The sequence below is a fragment of the Macrotis lagotis genome, chromosome 1 (genome assembly GCF_037893015.1).
Source record: "Macrotis lagotis isolate mMagLag1 chromosome 1, bilby.v1.9.chrom.fasta, whole genome shotgun sequence".
In the NCBI taxonomy this organism is placed as follows: domain Eukaryota; kingdom Metazoa; phylum Chordata; class Mammalia; order Peramelemorphia; family Peramelidae; genus Macrotis; species Macrotis lagotis.
Genome location: NC_133658.1, coordinates 160326124 through 160345807, shown reverse-complemented (window position 1 = coordinate 160345807; position 19684 = coordinate 160326124). Strand labels below are relative to the sequence as shown.

Sequence of the window (19684 nt, the reverse complement as noted above, 5' to 3'; positions counted from 1 at the left end):
TCTAATCCAACTCATAACCTAAAACATTTCCACTACAACACACCCAACAAGTGATTAGCTAATCTCTAATTGAAAAACTACAATGGTGGGGAACATATGCCAACACAGATCCAACTCCTTCTCTAAGGACCAGTTCCTCCTTCAACTCCTTTCCCCATATTTATTATGGTTATTAATACAAGTCAGAAGGTCTCTAGAACCCACCCAGTCAAATGCCTTATATACCAAAAATATAATAGATCAGCAACTTACAAGATAGTCCCGTGGTATTGATATTTTGATATTCTGCATAAAATACTGCTTTCTCCAGCATGCCCAGGAAAATAACAGCAGCAATCCAGAACTGAATCCTTAATAAATCCTTCCAATAACAGGCAGACCACATCAGCCAGAGGACACCATATAATATGTAAATAATGCACATCACCATGTAAAACTGTATAAACAAAAGAGTTTTAGATCATGTAAGTCTTAATTCTTTTAAGACTGTTTTCTTCTGTCCAAAAATCATTCTATGTTATTTACTATATTTCTGGTAGTTTGAAACCAAAGATGGAGGAGTACTGACAAAATAAGACACTTGAAAAATTCTAGGAAAACCATTTCAACTCCTAAAGTCTCAACTAAGTCCTCTGTAAAATGAGGGTTAGATGAGATTACCTCTCTATTGCTAACATTAACAATCTGCCATTTGTTGGTTTCCATTTAATCTCCTACTTACAATCATTAAAGGCCATTCTGATGCAGAGATATATCCATGAAGGCCCACCATCGAAAGAGAAACTGGTGGGGAAAAAAACAAACAGGTTTTCTATCAATTTATTTTGTTAAGCTATTTAAAACGCCCCCAATTCCCTATGACACAAGTCCTTGTACCATCTCCTCTCTGAAGTTCTACCCTTCTAACTATATGTTCCCCACCCCTCTCCACCAAAGAGAACATGAGCTCCTTAAGAGGAGGGCCTATCTGGCCTTTCTAACTAGCATATTCTTTGGTGCTAATTTTACTTAATATTTTTTCATTCATTCAATGAACAAAAACCTATACTATATTTCACCTAAGACAAAGGTACATATAGAATACAGCAATCAACAATTACTTATTTGACAGATTAATTCAATAATCTGACACATACTATGTCAAATAACTTGAGCCAAATTTGCTTATAATCAATTATTTATATCATTTACAACAAGAAGCATAATTCTAATTCTAAGAAAAGGAGGCTTTAGAGTTAGCTATTTCATCTCTATGCTTTGTCTTTAAATGATGAGGTCAAGCTTTTAGACTTCTCCATTTGATCTTTCACAGCAGCTAATATAATGTTGCCAAAGCTTTCTTATTCTTAGACTATCCAATAGTTGAGGACAGGTAAGAGATAATAACAATTGGAAAAACTAACTGAAGTAGAGAAACTTGGATTAGCAGCAAGCCTTCTAGAACTCTTCAAGGACCTCAATTTTCTCCCATTTTTAAATTCTGAACTATTTCCTAATAGAGTAAGAAGTGACAATGAAAAGTCAAGATTAAACTACTTGTTCTCCTTAATTCTTTCAGTCTTTTTATCCATTCTTCTCATCTCCCACCTTCCTTCTACTACAAAAGATTATTTTATACTTGCTGCCTTTAATTTATTACTGCCTATTTACTCTCCAAACTCATGATTTGGCTTTTATTCACATTAGATCTAACTGCTTCTTTCTGGTAGCTTTTCCCCCTTCCACCCCTAAATGTAGGTGTCACTGAAAGGGATCTATCTTTAGTATATCTTTTTTTGTTTTTAGGTTTTTGCAAGGCAAATGGGGTTATGTGGCTTGCCCAAGGCCACACAGCTAGGTAATTATTAAGTGTCTGAGACCGGATTTGAACCCAGGTACTCCTGACTCTAAGGCTGGTGCTTTATCCACTACGCCACCTAGCCGCCCCTCTTTAGTACATTTCAATAAGACTACTTTACAAACCTTACTATTCTGTGCCAAGTTCTTCCTTACATTCCAGACCAGAAGCTCCAATTGCCTCCTAGGATTCTTGACTCTAGTATCTTTCCTGGACCCAATTTAAACTAAGCATGTCCAAAATCAATTGATCTTTGCTCAAAACCTAACCTTGTTCCACTAATAACATCATTTTCTCAATCATCCAGGCTTAAAACTCACTTCTGCCTCTCCCCAGGCTGTCAATCATCAAGTCTTGTTGGTTCTGTCTACTCAATCTCTCAAATATGTTCCTTTCCATTCCCACTGTCATTTCATTAAGCTATTAACCCTCACAGAGAATATTGCCTTAAATTCTAAATTAGTTTCCAGAGTCCTAGTCTCTTCCTAGGTCAATCTAACCTACCTAATTTTTATAATATTCTTCTTAGGGAATAGCATTGACCACATCACAGTAGCATTTAAAGATTCCAATGACCTAACCTTCTTTCCCTCCCTCCCTCCCAAATAAGGTCACAAATCCTCAACCATACTTGAAAGGTCCTGGCAACTTTTTTGATCTTATTTCCACTGTTTTCCTTTTCATGCTGCATGCTAGAACAAAAAGAAACTATGCTTCTTTTAATTACATATTGAACACTTTGTTGCCATCATGCTTCTTACCCTCTACTCCTACCCACACACCCAAAATCTACCCCAATGAAAATCTTCTCATACTTGAAAGCCTAGATTAAATTAAATGTCAATTTAACCACTAAAATCTTCCTTATTCCTCCAAGCCAGATGTGATCTTTCCTTCTTTGGATCTCTCAGAATTACAGAATCAAGAGTTGGAAGAGATCTCAGAGCCCATTAGCCTCATCTATACCTGAACAAGAATGCATCTACAATATATCACTGGTTTGAAGACTTCTGCAAGGAAGAACCCACTGTTTCCAGAGGTAGTACATTCTAACAATTTATATTATACCTAAATATACTTCTCTGACTTCTATTCCTTTTTCCTGTTTCTAACTGTGGAGTTAACCAAAACAAGCTGCCATATCTAGAATGTGGACAAATCAAAAGCAAGCTCAGTGGCCGAGAGTTTGCATATCATTCTTGACTTGAGCCTCGGCTTAATCTGAGCTAAACTGCTACTGACACTTTTCTTGAAGACCACTTTCATATTCATTCTTTTATGACTTGCTCTTATTTTCATCTTCTTTTTACAAATTTAAGTTGGTTTGTTCTCTGGACATTTACACTAATGTTTTTAGAGGACATCTGCCTTTCCTTCTTATTTAAATTGTTTCTTTTTCAAATTCACTGAATTTCACTTTTGAGAACTCTCCATCCCTCCTGGGAGTACTTTCCTAAAAGAATTTTTCTCTAAGGAATTCTAGCAATTTTTTCTGTGTTCCTTTGACATCTGATCTTCAAAAACCTAGATTACATGTCAGGCTGTGCAGTTTTCCTCTCCTTCTTTGTCACAAATTTTAAGATGAATTAGTGACATCCCCCAACTACCAGATCTCTCTGCAGTTCAAAATCAGGTTCAGAACTGAAGTTCCTAATACAGGCTCACCCCATGGATGAAATTATTTTTAAAGAAATCCAAGAAATCATTTTAAGGTAGGGAGAACTCCAACAAATAGATAACTTTAGTTCTGAATCACAGAAATATCATGCCTGCCAGAAAGGTCTGAGTCCCCAAATGCTTCAGCTATTTCTTTTTTTTCCAGGTATTCTGCAGTTTGGTCATTGGTCATATTCCTTATATTTTTGCCTTTTTTCAAATTCATCCAAATGCTCTCTCCTATTGGCTTCCCTTTCTCTGATCCCTAGATTTCCCTCACTTTAGTAAATCTTACATACAACATTACTATTCTGTGTTCCCTGTCCCCTCTCCAGTTTCTTTTACACTTCCACATATTTCAAGGCAAACACTTCCATAATTCTCATCCCTTCCATCCCACCAAATCTCAGAAATACTCAAAATGTCAAAGTTTCCTTCCCACTTTACAATTTCTACCTTGCCTTATTCCCATATTTTATACAAAATATTCATCTAAAGCCATGGGTTCTATTTCTGGTTCCTTTCCTGGGTTGTCTTATGAAGTTCTGAACTACTACTTTTCTTTGATCACCTCTACAACTACTTTTCTTTTTTACACATTATAGATATCATGAAAGTCTAAGGTTGATGATCTTATCCTATTCCATTTCATTTAAAGTCCTAGTGATGAGATTTATAAGAATATAAGCAGATCCATTTTTTAACAAACTTTATTAGATACAATCTATCCCTGACCAGGAATCAGTCAATCTTGAATTTGGACCAGTAACCAGAAATCTATTCCCAAATCCGTATTTTTAACCAGATCTTCATTTCCCAAATCAGCAACTTTCATAAAGCTATTATCAGCACTTACAAAAATTCCATCTAAGTACAAAGGTCTTCAGTTTCTTGGCAAAGATTTCACAATCCTTAGCAATTCTTTCTGTATTCCTTATGGAATTATCCTGTGGTCTACATACATCACCAGAAGTAGAAAATAGTTCCTCTCTCTGAACTTAGCCCTCTTATGTATTTCTTTTCTAATTTGTACAACTCTGTCATGGACATATTACTGATGACTCACTGGAACAGAAGATAATTCTGGATTCTTAAAAGGAGATGTAAGCTATGGCAAACATTATTAAACTGAACATAAATTTATAAAACAAGAATTTTAGAAGATCACATATGGATGATCTAAATGCTCCATTTATACTCATAAAACATTAAGAGGATGAGATGGAGGCTCCCAGACAATTAGGATTATTTGATGTGCAAGATTTCTAGAAAAACATGCACAAAAATCATAAAAGGATAAAAATATGGAAGATATTCTATATATATTCAAAGTGGTTCCAGCACTTAGAAAATGAGAGATCCAGTAAAGTTATTTGTAGAATCATTATATCTTCCCAATTAGCCTAGAAATCTCCAGAAACAGTATTTGTCTCATTCATATTGACATTTATTAAACATTTGCCACATGCAAGGAGGCTTATCTAAATATGATAGGTTCTTAGTAAATGTTGTTATTGTTCCAACACTAGTCATGTCCAACTTTTTGTGACCTTGAGTGATTTGTCATTTCCTTTTCCAGTAGATTAAGGTAAAAGGAAGTTAACTGACTAATCCAGGGTCACACAGGTAGTGAGTACCAGATCTGAACTGAGGTCTTCCTGACTTCAGACCCAGTTCTCTATCTAGTGAGTCACCTAACTACCTCCAGTAAATGTTTAGTGAAGTATAATAAAATCTCATGAACAAGTCAATATATTTACTAAATAAATTTCTATAAAAATCAAAATCATTCAAAAGCCCAATGATGCCTAGTAGAAATATTCAATATAATAAAATTCTGGAAATTCTGAAGAGCTCAGAAATATTATATTTTACAATCTTTTCTAAAATACTATTTTAATTAAAAATTTTGAAATTTTCAAGTGTGGAGTGAACTAAAGCTGATTATAAGGTTTTAAATTTTAAACAAATTCTTTTTACTGAAAATTAATTTCTTAAATAATTAAAAACAAATTAAATATTTCTTTAAAATATAATACAAATTTGTTAGGAAAAGTATAAGACTTTCACATTAGAAATTTAAGGCTATTCGAAAAACAATAATCATTTTTTAAGCATAATTAGTAAGATTTGGCTTTTAAATGATGTGTCACTAACAGAGTAGCTACACTAAGAATAAGACAGAGGGTATTTTGAATACAGAGACATGCTTTTAGTTAAATAATTATACCATTCAAATTCCAGTTTGTGTCTTCCTTTTCTGTTTTAAAAGAAACAATAAAGAGATGTGGTCCATCCCTCCACGTTGTAGCTACAACATCATCCTATAAAACAGAAAAAAAATCTTTTTATGGCAAATGGAAATGACCATTTGAAAACAGCAACTATTTGCTCCTTAGCTTTTATAACAAATAGTAAGTGGTGGATTTGCTATCAATTTGTAGTAAATGTAAGGGGATGAAACCAGATATCAAATAACTATTTTATTCAAATAAATCTTTGCTCTAACTCTCTTTATTACCATACTTACCAAAAAAGGGAGTAGTTTTCTCAAATATTTCTCTAAATGCCATCTGTCTATACATCCCTCCTTTTTGAATAGCTATTGTCAATATATGTTATTTCTAAAACATGTTAAAAAAAATTCAGAGAATTCCTGAAGAATCTATTTAGAATTTTTAAATTTTTACTTAATTATTTATTTTCATAAAACCTATCTAGATTAAAGACAAAGGACACAATATATTTCATTCTAAGAAAAACAATGGGGTAGAAAAGAGTTATTAGCATTTGGAACTACAACAAGCTGGGTTCCTATTTCATATCTACTGCTTGCTATCTTTGTCTATCTGGGGAAATGACTTTTCTTCTCTGAGTCTCACTTACTAGCTTGACCTCTTAGATCCTATTTTTAGGTTTAAATTACATGACCACAATATTCTCCTAATTATCCGTCTTTGAATTATCAACCTGCTGTAATTCTCCACGAATACTATCTTTCTAGCCTCCTTCTATCTGAACTCTCCACTTCTGTTTCCTTTGCTCTCTTTAATGCATTGTCTGACTCATTCCCATGAGCTTAAATAATCTCCATCATCTGTTTTATTTCTTTTCCTCCATTCCTCATGGGCAAAAATAAGTACAGAAAGAAGGGAAAATGTTATTCTGAAATCATTAAATGAACCCATAAAGACAATTCTAAGAAAATGTAAAAATGAATGTGGGATTGATGTAGATATACATATATATATGTATATATGTGTATATATATATATATATATATATATATATATCCATTTAAACAATCCCCATTCTAGTAACTCTATTTGCAAACAACTTCTTCTTCTGTCCCCCCCCCAAACACATACCAGCAATTCTGCATAATGAAACTGACTATCCATCAGCAGTAGATTTTTCTAAAAGTTCTACTATACTGTATCTTTGGTTTAAAAACAAATGAAATTAGAAACCAGGAGGGACAGGATTTCAGGGAAGCCTGGAGGGATTTGCATGAACTGATGCTGAGTGAGATGAGCAGAACCAGAAAAACAATGTACACCCTAACAGCAACATGGGGGTGATGTTCAACCTTGAAGGACTGGCTCGTTTCATCAGTGCAACAATCAAGAACAATTTTGGGCTGTCTGCAAAGGAGAGTGCCATCTGTATCCAGATAAGGAGCTGTGGAGTTTGAACAAAGTTCAAGGACTATTCCCTTTAATTTAGAAAAAAACAGATATCTTATTGTCTGATCTTGTCACCTCTTAGACTTCTCTTCTTTAAGGATATGATTTCTCTCTCATCACACCCAATTTGGATCAAGGTACAACATGGAAACAAAGTAAAGACTGACAGAGTGCTTTCTGTGGGGAGGTGGAGTGAGGGAAGCAAGATGGGGGGGAAATTGTAAAACTCAAATAATATCTTTAATAAAAATTAATTTTAAAAAAGAAAGGAATGTTAAGTTAACCAAAAAAAAAAAACATTTATTTCTCTCCCTCTCATCCCCTCTTCCTCCTCCTAAAAATCAACTACTGTACTACAAATCAAAACCTTTGTAATAAATGTTTAATCAAACAAAATAAATACCCACATTGACCTTGAAAAAATGAAATTAATATTTACCATTGATCCTTGCAAATCTGGAAGCTTTCTTCTATTTATTACTGTTTGTTCTTTACTCTAGAAAAAAGAATAGATGATTGAGATCAACAAAGTCAACTGGAAATAAAAACTATTTTACAGTACTTTCTGAAAGAAAACAAACAAATCAACAGTTGGTGAAGATAACACATACCAAATGGGGAATCTCTCTCTGTATAAAATAACTAAGAATCTCAAAGAATAAGTTGAATAAGAGATTAACAAAATAAAGTGCTTTTATTTTTTTAAATCTCCAGTGAAATGTATCAACTGACATAGCTTCCCTAATAACAGCACAAGTCAGCTGCTTTATAGAAACAACATATTTTAATAGGGCAAAAGAATAAAATGACACTTAAAATAATTAAGAAGTCTGAATTGGTAGAATTTATGAGGAAGTTTCAAAAGAATAGGAGTTTGAAAACATTTAATAGAAGACTAGAGGTTTAGTATGCCAAAACCATTGGACTTGACAATTACTTCTTTTTCTAAAATGAAAAAGAATGAAAAACATGCTAGAGATAATAAATTCTCTTGAAGTTCTTCTACAATCTTTATGATTTTTGGACCATTTAGAAGTGACAATACACTATGATCAAGAATATGGACTTACAGTTGCTTAAACACACTAATAATTTACACATATTTTATATGAAAAACAAGTATTGAAATAAAACTGAACAAAAGGAAAAAATTACTTTTATAATAAAGGAATTTCAGCATAGCATGAATATATACATACATAATCAAAAACAAGCTAATCTATAAATTGATGATAGATCTCTCTTATTAGAAAGATAAGGAAAAGATCCAGTTATAATAAAAAAAAAGAGAGATAGTCATGGCCTCTTCCTGTGACTCTATTTGGTTGGGTTGCAAAAATTGCATTAAGATGAGAGAAAAAAGAATTTTTTCCAATGGGCCCTGCACAGCTATGGATTTAGATGTCTGGATAAAAATTAGGTTACAACTAACCTTTGGGGCCAACACCTGAAACAGAAGAAATGGTATGATTAAAAAAAAAATTCAGGATTGGCTATTGCAAGGTAGACAGGATTCAACACAACTTTCCCACTTTTGGACTGAGTGATCACATAATTCTATGATCCATGGAATTCACATGATCCATAATGCCATGATCCACACTTTCCCTCCCCCCACTGGAGATCCAGTCCCTATTTTGCAGACTGATGCCCTGATGCACAAATCTTTTGTGAATACATTTTTGGAAAGTAAAAAAAAAATTAACAAGAGGCTGTTGTCTAAAGTTATTACAATATGAAAAAAATGTTTGTTTGTTTTTCTGATAGTCGAATCTTTTAGGGTAGCTAACTTGCACAATGGATCAGGACCAGGCTTTGAGTCAGGAAGACCTGTGTTCAAATCTGACACTTCAAATTCAGACACTTACTAAACTGTGTGAAAGTCAATTAATCCTATTTACCTCAGGTTCCTCATTTGTAAAATGAGCTGGAGAAAGAAATGCCAAACCAATTCAAATGAAGTCCTGAAGAGTCAGATATGAATATATGACTTAAACAGAAGAACAAAAACAAGGGTCTTCTAAGACTTTAAGAATTACCTTGACTAAAGTAGGAAATTCTGAAAGTAGGAGTAAAGGAGGTTGTGGTAAGCAAGGATGATACAACAAAGCACTCAACTAAATAGCTGATGAAAATTAAAAACCCTTTCTGATTCAGTGATTAATACAAATTTGTTGATATTTTCAGGAACTGTTAACATTATTATATTCAAGAAAGTCACAACATACTCACATTCAACATTGGAAACATCTGTAAATCACGGTCACAATTTAAACGCTCACTTTTTTGCTTCTGACATTGTTTTCCTTGGAAATAATCTTCACAGAAGTCTTCATTGCCACTAAGTATATGTTTGTCTAATAGTTCCTACCAAATAAAGTTTAGGATTGCTTCAAAACTTTCTTATAGACAGGTAAATTGAAACAAGTTTTAAAATAGTTTGTTATCCTGCACACAACTTAACAACAATGAAAAGTAACTCAATTTTGACTTAATCAAAAGTGCAATATTTATAAAAGTTCACATTAAAAAAAAAGAAAAATAGATCAAGTGCCTTTCTTTTTTTAATTATTCAATTTTATTTTCAACTCCAAATTATCTCTTTCTTCCTTCCCTTCCCAATCCAACAATCTTTTAATTCAATTTTATTTTATTTTCAGTTCCTTCCCAATTCTCTCCTTCTCTCTTAACTTTCCCACCCTTTGCAACTATGGCTAGAAGAAGCAAAATTCTTTTTCCCTCTAGTCCTTTGAAATTCTTTTGCTACCTTTATGATTTTTGGACTACTTAGAAGGGACAATACACAATGAACAAGAATATGGACTCAAAATTGTTTAAAAGCTAATAACACAAACATTTTAAATGAAAAGTATTGAAGTAATATTTGAAAGAAAAAATGACAGAAGATAAAATAAAGATATCTTTATAAAAGATGAAGAGATAATTTTGTACTTAAAATTGGAAAGTTTTACAAAAACAAAAATGAATCCAGCAAAAATAACAAAGAAAATTACTGACTAGGAAAAAGAAAACTTGTCAAATAATGATGTGCTGACCATGACATAGAAGACCAAAAGCCATTCAGCACATTAGATAAATATTTATAGGATATAAACGGTTCTCAAAAGAACCATCAACTACTACTAACAACAGGAGACTTCTCCAAAACACCGAAAAAGAAATATAATTCAAAACAAAACCAATGTTTCACCCCATACCCAGAAAATTGCTAAAGATGATCTAAGATACAATTGTTAATGTCATAGGGGTGGTAAAATATGCAAACTAATATACTTTTGGTAGAGCTATAAACTGGACCAACTAATCGGAAAAACAATTTAGAACTATGAGAAGAAAGTAGCAAAAATATTCATATACTTTTACAGAGATCTAAATGCTGAGCAAATACTACATTTAGAAGACAGGTACCAAAATTTGACTATTCCAAAATAGTCAAAGCAGCACATTTTGTGGTAGCATATATGAAACAAAAAACAATGTCCATTTTGTCAAGAATGGCTAAACAAATTGTGGTATATGAATGCAATGGGTTAGTACTGGGGCATAAGAAACAATGGATATGAATACAAAAAAGCATGGAAAGACGGATAAATTCATGCAAAGTGAAATAAGCAGAGAAAACAAAAAACATAATGTCATCAGAACAAAAAAAATGAAACTAAATGCAGTATAATTACAAATGATCAAGTTGGTCACAAAGGATGAGTGTGGAATCATGGGTGTGGAATTCTATATATACTGATAGATCTGGCTGAATTGAATTTGTTTCTCTCTTTATTCTCTGTTAAAGGGATAACTCTCTAGAGAGTAAAGAGGGGGAGAAATTTAGAAACTGAGCTGTAAGAAAAATATAAAATATCAATTATTTTTTTATTAGAAAGGCAAGCTACAGTCATCTAGAAACTATACCTATGAGGAATGCTTTGTTCTTTGTACTTTCTAAATGAGAGGTGTTTCTGGGGAAACTCATTAGTAGAAACCATTAATTCCATTATTAATTCTATTTTAAAAATTAGCTCACATTTATATAGCACATTAGTTTGATCAACTGGTTTACTGTATTTCATCTTTCCCTGCTGTGATTCTGATACTTCAGACTTCAAAAATTCCCTCATCACCTGGGCTCTCTCATCTAGGAACAACCCTCTACCACAGCCAACCTCCTCCCATTGCAAATTCCTGTTTGAGGAAGGGTCCAATTTGGCCATGCTTTACTCCCCTCCCAGACATACTTCTGACTCTAGACTTTGCCTATCACAACCTCATGCACATATCGACTATACACATTCCCCACTTCAACTCTCTTTTCATGTTTTCTTCCCACATTAGAATATAAATTCCTTAAAGGGAGGGACTTTTTAAAATTGTGTTTGTATCCCTAACACTTAGTCCCTGATTATTAAATGTTTGTTGTCTAACCTTGCCTATGAAATATGTACTATAAATAATCATCTCCAAGGAAACCAAGGTGAATGAATTTTCCTAAAGTTACATTGCCAATGTCAGAGGCAACATTTGAGTTCATATTCTTAAGATCACCATGCTTTACATTATCAGGCACATTAAATATAAATATTAAAACAAATATTTCCACATAAGTGTAAAAAACAGAAATTAATAAATATAATATCTATTTATGAATAGTACCTACTGGAAATGGAGAATCCTCAGACTGATGGGTGAATATACTTTCAAAAGTTAATTTACTGATTAACTTTCTCTCCCCTTACAGTTAGAACCATTCTTCCTACACAAAGGCACTCAATAAATGGTTGAATGGAATGCAGCTTTAAAAAAATAAAAAATCTTCTAAAGTCACATGCCTACTGGACCACTTTTCTCTAATCAAAAATCAATTTAGTTGTGAAAATGCAACATGGTTCTATATTATTAGTGATACTATCCCCAAAAGTCACAGTATAGGAGAATGCTAAAATATAGAAAAGGAGCCTTTTCTCTCAATGAGACACTATATTACAGTGGTCAAAAAACAATTTAATTCAATATCCTAGTGCAAATTTTAAAAATTAACCCCCCCCCTAAAATTAACTCTATCATAGTTATTTAATTTTAGAAAAAAATGGAGTAAAATTTGGGAATTACTTGGGGAAAAAATTCAAAAATCCTGAGGTTTAAAAATATCAGTATCACAGATGAAGCCAGGGGAGGGGGAGATATAGATTTAGAAAATAAAATAATGTTAAAAATAAAAGAGATCAATAAAAACAATATTTTTAAAAGAAATAGAAGGAACAAAACTTACTAAGAACTGCAAAGCTAGTTGTAAGAAATTAGTTAACTACATTAATTAGGTAGAAGCTAGCTTAAGAATCAATATAAGCACCTAAGGACATGGTACACAGAATACAGTCAATGATGGAAAGTGAAAATAGCATTCTTTCCCAGGGGTGGGATTTGAAGTCTAATGAGAATTTGAGATTATTTAGGATAAGGCAGGTTAGGAAATACTAATTTCTTCTTTCCCATCCCTTTTTCATTTTTTCCTCTAGTTTTCTCTCCCTCTTCCATTTAAATGTTTGTTCTCTTCTTTATTCTAAATATCTTAACCGGATCCTCCTATGGAACTGAAACATTTATGATCTCCATTCTTAATTTTTAAAGTTTGTCTGGAGAAAAAGTGGTTTTCTTAAACTTTTATTAACTTAACTTCCTTAACTTTTTCACAAATATAATATAGGTGACAGGTATTCATAAAAAGATAATTTAACTGACTTATCTGATATTCCAAATTGAATCAGTGGCAAAATTAAGAAAATAATACAAATTAAAATGTGTTTCAGGTAACAAAGAAACAAAGACAAAAAAAAATCCTTTGTCCTCCTGGAGTTTATATTCTCCTGTAGGGTTGAACATATACACAGATAAATATACCCAAGGTGATTTGAAAGGAGAAAGAACATTAATCATTGGAAGGTGGTACCCCAAATTATAGTAGGTAAGTCCACCCTTGAAGGACAATAAAGATTCAGAAAGGCGCAAATGAAGGAGGACTGTTTTTAGGAATAGAAGCTTGTCTGATTAAATGAAATGTAAAGGCCTCATCTCCTAACCTGATACTCTAATAATCCATTATATTCTTAGACCCACCAACTCTAAATAGCAATACAATCTTTAAGATATTTGTGGTTTACTTACTTCCAGTTTAGTATATTCATTGTGACATGCATGATATTTCAAATGCCACTCTATGGTAAAATTCACAGGTTCAAGACAGCTGAAAGACTTTACTGTTTAGAAAGAAAGAATCTCATTTTACATTAAAAATATAAATTACAAATTCAAATATTATTTTTAAAGAACACATTTTGGAGTGTTTAATTCTTTAATTCAATAAAATCAATTTATTCAATCAAAAAAAGTAATAGCTTAATAAATATTACAAAAACTTAAAAACAATATGCTAATGTATACTATTAAGTCCAATAAGATAATAAGGTATAACATGTTAAAAGATTAACATTTTTGATCCACCAAGTCTTATATCATGCTATAATTATTTTCTATATTCTCATCTGTACAGATACAGACAGTGAGGTAAAAAAAAAAATCAAAGCTACATTTATTTCTTTTCCACTGAGGGAAAAAAACTCACTAAGTCCTTGTAAATCAATATATAATAGAAGATGATAATTTAGAGACCATGGATGAAAGGAATCTTAGAGATCGTATAGTTATTCATTTTTCAGGTTAAAAAAAAAAAACAGATTAAGTGACCTGTTCAACCAGAATGCAGTTTTTCTTATTCCCAGTCTGAATATTTATGCAGACTGGGGTTTTGCCTTGCTGCCTGTCTTAACAATCAATATGTAGTTAAAGGAGAACACAAGTTTTGATGTTGTTTTAAAGTCTTCTCTGATGAGATTATGACTATGGGAACAGTGTGACTGGGTAAAATTCAGTCTTACAAATATTAAAATTTCAAACAAAATTAAAACCTTATAAGTTACTGAGAAAAAATATCTTTATGAAAAAAGTCATTCCCCTCACTAAGGTTATACTTACTTTTAAGCTTGATCTCTGTAGAGTTAAACATAGTTTTCCTAAATATTAATGGTCTTGATCCCTACAAAGAAAAACAAAAAAATTACATTGTGTCCTAAAGATGCATAAAGAGTTTATTAAAGGACAGTTATGTGGCTGTGGATAGAGCACTGACCTTGAAGTCAGGAGGACTCAAGATTGAATCTTCAGATTCAATGGGCAAGTCACCTAACCCTGACTGCCTCACATCCAGGGCCATCTCCAGTCATCCTGATTCATATCTGGCACCTAGGCCCAGATGACTCAGGAGGAGAAAGTGATCTAGCACAGCCCTCCCTCACTCAAATCTAATTCATGTGTTTGTCATGGCATCACCTCCCTGATGTCATGGTCTTTTTTTGAGAATGAAGGACAAACATCAGTATCAAAGAGTTTATTATTTAAACTTTTCCTTCGCTGTTTAAAGAATTTTTATTTTATTTTTTTTAAGTTTTTTGCAAGGCAAATGGGGTTAAGTGGCTTGCCCAAGGCCACACAGCTAGACAATCATTAAGTGTCTGAGACCAGATTTGAACCCAGGTACTCCTGACTCCAGGGCTGGTGCTTTATCCACTGCACCACCTAGCCGCCCCTGAATTTTTATTTTATTATAGAACATATGCAAAACAGTAAGGAGTAAAACCATAATCAAGGGAAAATCAACGATCAGGAAATATACAAAAAAGTTAGTTAAAAAGTTCAATCAATTCATCAGTAAACATTAAGTGCCTACTCCTTGCCAGATATTGTGCAAATATTGCTAATTCATTTGTTTACCAGTTCAAAGTAAGTCAGCCCAAGTACCAATGAGGAGGGATACCCATTTACGAAGAATGGACTTTCAGGAATAAAAGACCTCTAAAACTGCTTCTTAATAAATGCTGACAACAAGGCTACCAGAGCAGAAATAGTAATGGACTTCAAGTGATCAAGACTTGAATTGGAATCATTTTTCTCATGCTTCCAGCCACATGAACCTGTGCAAGTTCATTAATGTGCCAACCCCAGCCTCATCATAGGGGACATGAGTCTAATACCTATGGTACCCCCTCAAAGGATCCTTGCACAAGACTTTGCATATAAATTTTAAAGCAGCAGATGTTATTTTTTTCCATGAAGCCTGTATTTGAGAGAAATCATAGCATATGCTTTAATTGTATACCATCTGAAATATATGTACATTATCTAATACCCTGACAATGTGCAAGTTTTCTGTCCATCATTTTAAGTGCTTGTCTTATTAAGTATCTGCATACAAACCAAGATGAATGGGATGGGTTATCTTTTTCATTATAAAGCCCAGTACATGTCACAATAGTTGTATGCTAGGTTTTTCAAAGATGAAAAGACTTTGTGTTAAAAGTTTAAAAGGGTAATATAGCTGAATTTAAAGAAACAAGTCACCTAAGAAAATCAGAACTAAAATATTTTTGTAAATTGTGAAGTTAAGGAAAGTCAAGAGGCTTGTTTCCCACTTACATTTCTCATCAAGTAGTTGCTATATAATAATACTTTAGTTTAGCTTCCATTAGTTTAACAGCATAAGAGTATTTTATTATACAGGCTGCTCACAAAGGAAAGGTGGTAAGGATTTAAAAGGAAGCAGGAGCTAAAATACCAAGAAAAAATCTTTTCTTTGAACATGCTCCCCACTTTACAATATCCAATTTTAACAAAATAATGCTATATCAGTCACTTTGGGGGGTGGGGGATTACACTACTAAAAAAATCACTTGAGATTTGGAGTCAGTGAACCCAAGTCCAAGTTCTGACATGCCATTACTTAACTACTCTGAACCTCAGGTTGGATTTCTACAGTCACTCCCAGTTCTAAATCTTTAATCAAAAGGTTATCTAACAAGAGCAATTCAAGAAATCTTCTATTAAAGCTTAGAGGAGCTGTAATCTAAACTGGTGAAGAGAGTAAGTAACCACCTGAATGAATTTAACTTTTGAAATAATAAAAAGAATCTAATTGCTAACAGCTTACTATCTAGCTTGACCTAACTTCTTGCAGAAATTCACTGGTTCTGTGAAAAGATATGTGTCTGGTAAAGAGGGACTACTCCCCCTTCCAGTTGTTTATTTTCATCTCACCTTTCTGCATATCTTCATAGCAGCACAATGTCCTGAGGGTAGATACTTATCTAATATCTTATCTCCACAAAACACAACTAAAGATCCCTGGAGAGTGAGTACTCTCTCCACCTTCATCCCTCCCCTCCCCACCTAAAAACTGAGTTACATAAACTGTGGCTGCAGTAGGAAATATACCCCCACAGACACTACCATGTCTACTTTTGGTCATAAGCCTTAAATGGGTTTAACTAGGCAGGTTTGTGCACAACACATCAAAAGGACCCAGAAGAGCTCATGGTGGGTTACTTTTCAGGAGAACCTCCATTCTAAGGAAAGACAAGTTAGAAATGTTACAGACTAGAACATGAAAATATTTCATAAATAAGCTTGGGAGAATATCTGAAATTGAAACACCAAGAAAACGAATATGAGAGTTAGAAGGAAGTCTTTTAAATTCTTAATAAGAATTTGCAGATCTTCTCAAAGCAAAACATTTTCAATTCCTTCAACAAATCCTCAGATGGCAATGCCCTCACTATCTTTCACCAGGGTCCTTAGCCCTTCCTTGCTATGTGGACAAAGCATCAGGCTCAGAGTCAGAAAGAACTATGTTCAAATCTGGACTCAGATATTTATGAGAGGGTGTTGTACTCTGTGAATAGAAGCAGCTCAAAAGAAATGAGAAACACACAAGCTTAAAGAATCCACCCAAGTATTCACCTGACCTATTTGTGCCCAACCTGTCAGTCAGACAATCTGTAACTTGACTCTTAACAGTGATGTCATTTTGATCCTCTTTAAGAATAACAGATAACAACCAATCTGTTTCTCAAACTTATTGAGACCCCAATGATATTCATTTTTTTTGCCTCCACTGATCTTCACTCAAATGTCCTATAGCATGTTATCATCCTACTAGTTCCTAGATTAATATAACTAAGTATGTCTTCCTTAATATATGTGCTATACCCGCTCTCCCACCCAAACTCCTGTCTATCCTGTTCCTGATGAATAGGAAGTATAGAAATACATTTTCAAAACCATTATTTTAGTCTAAAGTTCTATTCCATGTCTCAGGGATACTTTAATGATATCAAATTTTCTTCCTTAATATCAGGATCTCTAATTTGCCTTTCATGTTATCAATACTTTGTTTATTGCTGGTTCTTTTGTGGATTTTGCTTCATATGAACTTCTGGGCATCTCTACGGCTATTATTCTTCTTGTAATGGGGCTATTTCTGCATAGTTGTTTTGGAGAATTAGGAGAATGAGTGGAGAAAGAATCCGACTCAGGGTCAAGGATTTCTTTATATTTTGTAATAGCTCCTATCAAGGAGTCATTAACCACTGCTACAAATTGTTTTCTTCCCAGACTGAAAGATCTCTTATCTAATTCAAAGTCTGGACCCACATTTGGAGGGAGTGTTTGAAAGTCAGGGTTAAATTGTAGAGTGAAGATGTACTCTACTGGGAAAAATCAAGAAATCTGGATCCCTTGGAGGCCAAATAGTCATTTAATCTTAAAAGAGCATAATTCCCCTCCCTATTCAGGAGGCATTTCATTTCTAATTTGTTAGATAAATGGCAAAACTTAACATAATTAAGAACAGTAATTCATTCCCCCCCCAAAGTTCAATGGCAAATTAATATCCCCACTTTAAGAATTCATTACTCAGGCTTAATGGAAGGAATTAACTAGGAAGTAAGTGATACTCTCTACTTAAAAGTTTAGTATTCTGGGGAAATACTGCAGAGGCAGATGAAAAATATCAAGAGTACTCATGAGCCATTTTCTTTTCCTCTTCTCTAATGAAATGAAAATTCTGTTTTTTACTGCTGGATTCAATGCAATAAGAAAGTCTCACAACTTCTAGAACTACACTCAGTCTAACTGAGAATATTGCTCTCATTTTCAGAGTTTGGTGAGATCAAGTGAAATTATCATACTAATGCAATCTCTCATGGACAAAATACTACTCTGCTCAAATTACTAGATCAGACATTTGATCCATCTTTTCTTCCTGCCCTGTCTGCTTCTCTCCTGCATGAATCTCCCAAAGTTCTAGCCCTTCTTTCTCATATTTTATAATCACTACTTTCCTATCCATCTCTTATTAGTTCCCTGTTTTTTCCTTGATTTTTCCCAGTAGAGTACATCTTCACTCTACAATTTAACCCTGACTTTCAAACACTCCCTCCAAATGTTTTCCCTTTCCTATGTATATTCTGAAACAGTAATATGGTTCCAATCTATAAGTAAATTGTTCATTCATTGAAAGTCAGTCAACAATGTTTACTGTGTCAGTACACCAGTTCAAATCCCTCAGATGTTTCACCTGTGTGATCTTCAGCAAGTTGTTTCACTAGACCTCAATTTACTTATTTGTAAAATAATGGGGTTAAGCTGGATGCTTTCCAGTGCTAAATCTATGATCCTATGAGTAGCAGGATGAGAACTCCCTGACCAGCCTATAATTTAGTAAATAACTCCTATGGTAGAGGTCATTTCCTGCAAGCACTGGTGCAGTGCTGTATTTTTTATTGGAACCTAAGTTCAAATCCTAGTTCCATTACCTGTATGACCTTGGGAAAGTCACTTACCCTCTCTTTTTTCTCAGTGCCTCACCTGTAAGGTTAAGGAGTTGAATTAGATGGTCTTTAAGAACCTGACAAATCTAAATCTTTGATCCTAGGATCTGTGTAGGGGTACAAAGTTGTCATCAGGACTTGACTAGCCTTCCAACTGGAGGCATCCCTGTATGAAGTCTCTCATAGCTACAATTCAGATTCAGCTTCAAGTCATTTATCTAAAGTCTGCCCAGGTTACCTACTCTCTACCTCCTACCCCACCCCACCCCCCCAGCTCCAGCAGTTCTCTATTACCTCCAGAATCAAAAAAACAAAATTCTCCATCATTTAAAATTCTTCATAACCTGGCACTATCCTACCCTTCCAGTGTTCTTATTCTTACTTTTTAAATCATTGTTCAGGTGCCCAACTGTTTGTGATTCTGGAATGGAGATCTCTTGACAAGGATACAGTGATTTGTTATCTCCTTTTCCAATGGATTAAAGCAAACAGAGGTTAACTTGCTTAGTTGAATCGCCCAGTATCACAGACTCCAGACCCAGAGTCATCGGCTACTTCTTACACTTTCCCCCTTACATTAGCCAAACAAGACACTCCATCCTCTATCTCTGGGCTGCCCCCCACCCCCAGAACATTCTGCCCTTGGCTTCCTTCAAAGCTCCATTCAAAGTCCGTCTTCCTGGCAGAAGAGCTCTCCCAGCTCCCCCAGGCTGCTAAGGCCTCTCTTTTTAAGTTACTTTCTACTCAGAATGCTTTTCATATACATCCATGTA

The 19684-nt window shown here is 33.9% G+C and overlaps 1 protein-coding gene across 2 annotated transcripts in view; it reads right to left on the bottom strand.

Moving 5' to 3' along the window:
• TMEM87B (transmembrane protein 87B) overlaps positions 1-19684 on the bottom strand; it is a 52540-nt gene that overhangs the window by 31812 nt on the left and 1044 nt on the right. For both annotated transcript variants that reach the window (XM_074209280.1, XM_074209279.1), the window contains exons 2-8: positions 14224-14284; positions 13357-13448; positions 9412-9546; positions 7619-7675; positions 5724-5817; positions 722-783; positions 253-436 (exon numbers count right to left, since the gene is read on the bottom strand). In XM_074209280.1, the coding sequence (XP_074065381.1) occupies positions 253-436; positions 722-783; positions 5724-5817; positions 7619-7675; positions 9412-9546; positions 13357-13448; positions 14224-14284 (685 nt within the window). The remainder of the gene's footprint in view (positions 1-252; positions 437-721; positions 784-5723; positions 5818-7618; positions 7676-9411; positions 9547-13356; positions 13449-14223; positions 14285-19684) is intronic.